Source organism: Sinohyriopsis cumingii, chromosome 1 (assembly GCF_028554795.1).
Source record: "Sinohyriopsis cumingii isolate HCF-2022 chromosome 1, ASM2855479v2, whole genome shotgun sequence".
Lineage (NCBI taxonomy): Eukaryota > Metazoa > Mollusca > Bivalvia > Unionida > Unionidae > Sinohyriopsis > Sinohyriopsis cumingii.
This window is the reverse complement of record NC_142961.1, coordinates 149171648-149177438: the sequence shown is the minus strand read 5'-3', so window position 1 is coordinate 149177438 and position 5791 is coordinate 149171648. Positions and strand designations below refer to the sequence as shown.

The 5791-nt window shown below is 37.6% G+C and overlaps 1 protein-coding gene across 1 annotated transcript; it reads left to right on the top strand.

Moving 5' to 3' along the window:
• The first annotated feature begins 3457 nt into the window (after positions 1 to 3457).
• Positions 3458 to 4342, top strand: LOC149808131 (zinc finger BED domain-containing protein 5-like). The gene has a single exon (XM_089964638.1). It carries the CDS (start codon positions 3458 to 3460, stop codon positions 4340 to 4342), a length of 885 nt encoding a protein of 294 aa, XP_089820764.1.
• The last annotated feature ends 1449 nt before the right edge of the window (positions 4343 to 5791 follow it).

The window sequence follows — 5791 nt, the reverse complement described above, 5'->3', positions numbered from 1 at the left end:
AAAGTTAAGAATCTGAATACCATCTTTTTGAAAATATTAAAAGTATTTTGTTTAAAAATGGATAAAATCCATACGATGGACCTGCTTGCTTTTATTGTTATGTGCGTCATTCAGTACATCATTGAGTTCCTTGTCATGGCTTGGAGTAATAAATTAATCTATCGGATGAGTCCTATATAAGCAGAACGCCATCTTTTAGCCAAAAAAGTAAAATATCTTCTTTTTCTCTTAGCATCAGCGTACTATTGTAAAATTATTTGAATAACACTACGTTTTGTCTACATGATTCATATCCTGCGATTGCATTGTCTAAATTTATTCGGGGACATCTAATGATATAAAGAGAAATATTGAATAGAACGGCGGAAAAAGAAAGGACCATCATGTATTCAATTTATGGCACTGCACACGCATTAATTGATTTCAGAGGGAATTGTTATGTAAGTTTTCGGAAAAATAAATTTACGGACAATTTGTGAGGGAAACTGCATGAAAAGTTTTCGTGTAATGTATATTCAGAGACTAAGAGGATACTACGATAGCACAGTGTAAATAACTAATCATTTATTAAAGACAAATCTTTTAGGAACGGGTCTAGGAAAGACCTAATTGCAGTCGGTAGGTAATATATTGAAATTTAACACGGAGGTTATACTATTTTCAATTTGCTGTCGGATACTTTGCGAGTTGTGAGTATACTAAGCGTAATAGAATATGGACGAGATAGATAGATAGATAGATAGATAGATAGATAGATAGATAGATAGATAGATAGAACTGTATCGTCCAAACGTACTGAACAGAACAGAGCGTAAACCAACATGTTTTGCAAAATTCAACAAATAATTTCTTTCCCTAGAATACAAAGTGAAAATTTAAAAACAACTTATAGTATTGTGACTTAAATCCTAATTAGTCCTAAACGTTCTCTTATAAGTCCACAAGTATAGACTACTCCGAATGAATCTCACTTGTGCTCTGGATGAATTCCAATCTTGAAAGTGCTGAAGTAACAATAGCCTGGAATATGGTAATGTGCTAACAGTCATGATGTATCACAATGATATAATTTAAAAAAAAGGTCCTTGAATGAATTCACAATAATCCCCAAATAGTTATATAGTCCGAAAATATTACTGAGCACTTGCTAAATTCCAGTGAATAATATAATTTAAAAAATCCTCTCAAATATTAACTGAAACACGATTTAAATTGATTTCACTAAGACTGATATTAAGATATGGATTAAATCTCTTTACTTCATATTTATTTAAATGTTTAACGTTGTTTTTCTGAGTTTATCATGGTATAAACTGTCAGTTGCCGACTCACACAGCAAATAACGCCCGAAGGGCGTTATAAAAGCTGTGTGAGTCGGCAACTGACAGTTTATACCACGATAAACTCAGAAAAAAAACGTTAAACTCTTATAATTGAAATTTCAGTTATTCGTTATGTTATTTTGTTTGCATCATTAAAAAACAGACATCTTAATTGAGCGTAGTAATACATGTGTAGGGTTTTCTGTTACGTAGCTATTTATAGCACTTGGGATTGTCCTGCTTTATTGTAATAAGGTCATCATAATACCAGTTCTTCAACCAATGAAAACCAAATTTATTGAATTTTTTTTAAAACGTTGTTCGACTGTTCTTTTCCTTTAATGCTTACATAGTGTCTGCCTTCACTGGCAGTGTTTATCTTATGCTGTACACGTGACTATTTATAGAAGTGGGTATTCTCAGAAAGGTAGTTCTCCTTATGGTTAATACAGAAATAATTAATTTTGATCACGTGGTAACATTCTGACCAATGGAAATGTTACTTTCCTTTACCAGCTACTGGCATTGCAATCATTTACAGAATGTCACCTGAGTTATTATACAACAGTATCTCCTGGACCCAGGTCATTTAATATGGAATTTTCCATCAAATTCGTAAACGACTTGCTTCTAGAACATTCTTATTTCTAAAAATAAAATTAAACCTTGAACTCAACATCGTTAAACATGATTATCTAAGTAATATGAAGTTTACAAATGACAAGATATTAGTCAGGTAGGACCTTCATCTATTACGAGCCAAGATCAAATACTCATTATATCACTCTATATCTATCTATGTGTCCAGTGCCGGATTACCAGATAGGCAAAGTAGGCACCGGCCTATGGGCCCCACGTTTTTAGAGGCACCACGACAACGGATCAAAATAATATTGATAAAACGTATTAGGAGATAGTTTGCGGGGGTAGGGGTGGGGGTAAGATTTCGACTGCATAAGGGCCTCCACAGGATTTAATAGGGCAGAGAGAGAGAGAGAGAGAGAGAGAGAGAGAGAGAGAGAGAGAGTATCTATTAAACGCGTATAACTGAGTTCTGTGCTGATATCCCAAACGAGTAAAACCCGATTATTTTACGCAATGCAACAAATCTATTTTAACGAGAACGTACATGCGATAACCAGTAGCTAGTATTCGGCGGTGATTAGTCATAGGCGGAAGTTTCAGGAGTGTGAGTAGTCTGGTTCCCTGTTTAGTGTGCTCCCTGCGTTGCACTCCGCTAAGGTAGCAGGGTCGAGTTTCGTAAATTGGCCCCTGGAAAATTTCTTAACTTAACTCTATGGCAGTATTTTTCAACCGGGGTTCCGCGGAACCTAAGGGTTCCGTGAGCACCAGCCAGGGGTTCCGCCGGTGGCCAGTAAAAATATAAAAATAACGGCCGAAATCGACAGGGACCAAGTCTGGCAGTACCGGAACTGTGCGGTAATTAGTCGTTGTTTATCCACTTAATTACTGTTTCCGTTGTTGTCCTAATGAGCGTTTAGCGTTTGAATTAATTTTCATAACACTGTTGTTTTTGCGCGTCCATGGACCGATTTATTAAGAAGAGAAAATTAGACGATGCCACAGCTGACGACCAAACTAAAATTCAGGAACAGTCGACTGAAGCTACAGCTAGTACCGCGTCATGTGAGCCGAACGTGCCAAAAATTGACGTTGTCGATCGGAATCTTAAAGTTCGTCAGTACAGTAACAATTACTTAGCTATGGGATTCACTTGGGCAGGAGACCCAGACTGCCCCTTACCGTTCTATGTTGTCTGCGGCGAAAAGCTTGCCAATAGTGCCATGGCACCAGCTAAATTGAAGCGACACTTAACAACTAAACATCCGGATGTAGCGCACTAGAATGACGCGTACTTCGAGAGAGCACTAAGCTTGAATAAAAAACAAACCGCTACATTCGAGAAAAAGTTCAAGATAAGTGACAAAGCTCAAGAAGCAAGTTATGCTGTCGCGGAGATCGTTGCAAAGAAAATGAAATCGCATACCCTCGCCGAAACCGTAATCCTACCTGCATGCCGAGAAATTGTGAGAATTATGTTTGGCGAGAGTGCCGTATCTGACATCAATAAGATTCCACTGTAAGACAATACGATAAGCAGACGTATTTCAGACATGTCCAGCGACATTGAAAGTCACGTTTTAGCGAAGATAAAGACACGTAGATTCTTTGCACTGCAGGTGGATGAAAGCACCGATGTCAGCGGTAAATCACAGCTTATGGGGTTTGTACGTTATATTGACAATGGAGCTATTGTTGAAGATTTTTTCTGCTGTAAGGAGTTACCAGAAACAACAAAAGGGCAAGACATGTTTGACGTTGTCAATTCATATTTGCAGTCATGTGACTTGAACTGGAAAAACTGCGTTGGCATTTGTACGGATGGCGCCCCTGCCATGACGGGAAATGTCAAAGATTTTGTCTCGCTGGTGCGACAGATGAATCCAGCTATCATGGTCACGTACTGTTTCATCCACAGAGAAGCACTAGTTGCTAAAACAATTGGAGCCGAGTTAAAGTCTGTACTGGACATGGTGGTGAAAATCGTTAATTATATGAAGATGAGACCTCTGAAATGTCGCCAGTTCGCCAAACTTTGTGAAAGCATGGAAGCGGACTATGTCACACTCATCCAACACACTGACGTACGATGGCTGTCTCGCGGAAAAGTTTTATCTCGCTTCTACGAGCTGAGAGAGGAAATGCTGATGTTCTGTTTTCGTGAAAACTTGAAGGATTTTGAAGAAGTACTGAGCAGCGAGTGTTGGTGTTCCAAACTAGCTTATCTGGCCGATATATTTCATGAATTGAACATTTTGAACAGTGGAATGCAAGGCATAATTGAAAACGTCTTGACTTCAACTGACAGAATAAACGCATTTCTGAAGAAATTGGTAATTTGGAAGAAGCATGCATCTGCTGGAAATTTGTGTTGTTCAAAAAAATTACCAAGAAATTCTTCCATTGATTGTGACCCATTTGGATGCTCTGTTGAATAGTCTCAACAAATATTTTCCGTCGATATCTGTTGACCAGTACGACTAGGTTAGAAACCCGTTTGTGGAATTTGAACCGTGCCAAGGACAGTTTACTTTGAAGGAAGAGGAGGAGCTCGTTATCGTTGCGAGTGACAGAACGCTGAAGCTAAAACATGCAGAGTTGAACTTGGATGCGTTTTGGTTACTAGTTTAAAACGAGTACCCGGCTATCGCTGAGAAAGCTTTACCACTTCTGTTGCAGTTTTCAACTTCTTACATGTGCGAGTTCGGATTTTTAAACACAAGAAACGAGAACGACTTTTGTCTGTCGAAGATGAACTTCGGGTTTCTCTCTCGAACATTCGGCCACGAATTCAACTGCTTTGTAGAAATCACCAAGCAGAAGTTTCGCACTGAAATGTTCACTACTGTAAACTGATGCTAACGGGTAACAATAAAGTAACTTAGTAACTAGTAATATCGGCTATTCTGGCCACACGAGTTTATTTTTGATTTGGGCTACAATTACAGTGTTACACACATACACCTGTATCAATCGGTGTTTTCTTGTGTCACTGCATGTGGTTCCGCGAGCAATCTAAACGCTCCGAAGGGTTCCGTTCCAATAAAAAGGTTGAAAAACACTGTTCTATGGTGTGACCTTTTCAGCTATTAGTGTTTACTATTTAAAGATATGGATATATTTGTCAACTAGATGTTTCGGGATTGTATTCTTCTTGAAACTGATGTCAGTCATGCAAACATTTCATAGCTACTCTGCAGTATGTTGAAAGCGAAATACCAATAGTTAGCTAGAAACAAGAGCTAGCCTCCCATAGCAGTAAACACATGTAGAATATCTCAAAAAATGGCTTGGATGACAACCATTTTTAATAAAAACTGGCACCTGCCCGCTTAAGGAAAACTGATAATTTTTATTCGTACAGTCAACCACATCTATTATACTTTTCTGTTTCTTTGTGTATATTTAAATAATTTGTATGCATTAGCTTAATTATGTTTCCTTCCTTTTTCCATATATCACTTAGTGTCTTATGTAATGCTCTTTGCAGAGGGAGGTAAATGTGTTTTGTACCTCAATGTGAGAACTGTTTACATCATGACAAAGTAGCATATTTTGGACGTACCTTACTAAATATAGGATCAAAATGGTGACCATAATGTATTGTCTTGCTCTTTCTGTAGCTGTCAAGAATTTCACCCTTATTTTTATGAATATTACGCACATTTTAATACAGACACAGAAACAATTGCACAGCATAATCTACATGCATTCTTAAAAGTAATTTAACTCCACAGATAATGAAAGGCGAGAAACTACTTGTTTTTTTTATCAGTCTAAAGGTACTTCTAAAGCACATTATTTACTTAAATGAGTGATTTGTTTAAGTTTGCAACTATAATATTTTAGATGACATAGTGTGAAGTGCGCAACATTTGCAAAACAGC

Bases quoted from the DNA above. Each gene is read 5' to 3' on its own strand.
- LOC149808131 (XM_089964638.1), top strand. From the start codon at position 3,458: ATGTCCAGCGACATTGAAAGTCACGTTTTAGCGAAGATAAAGACACGT.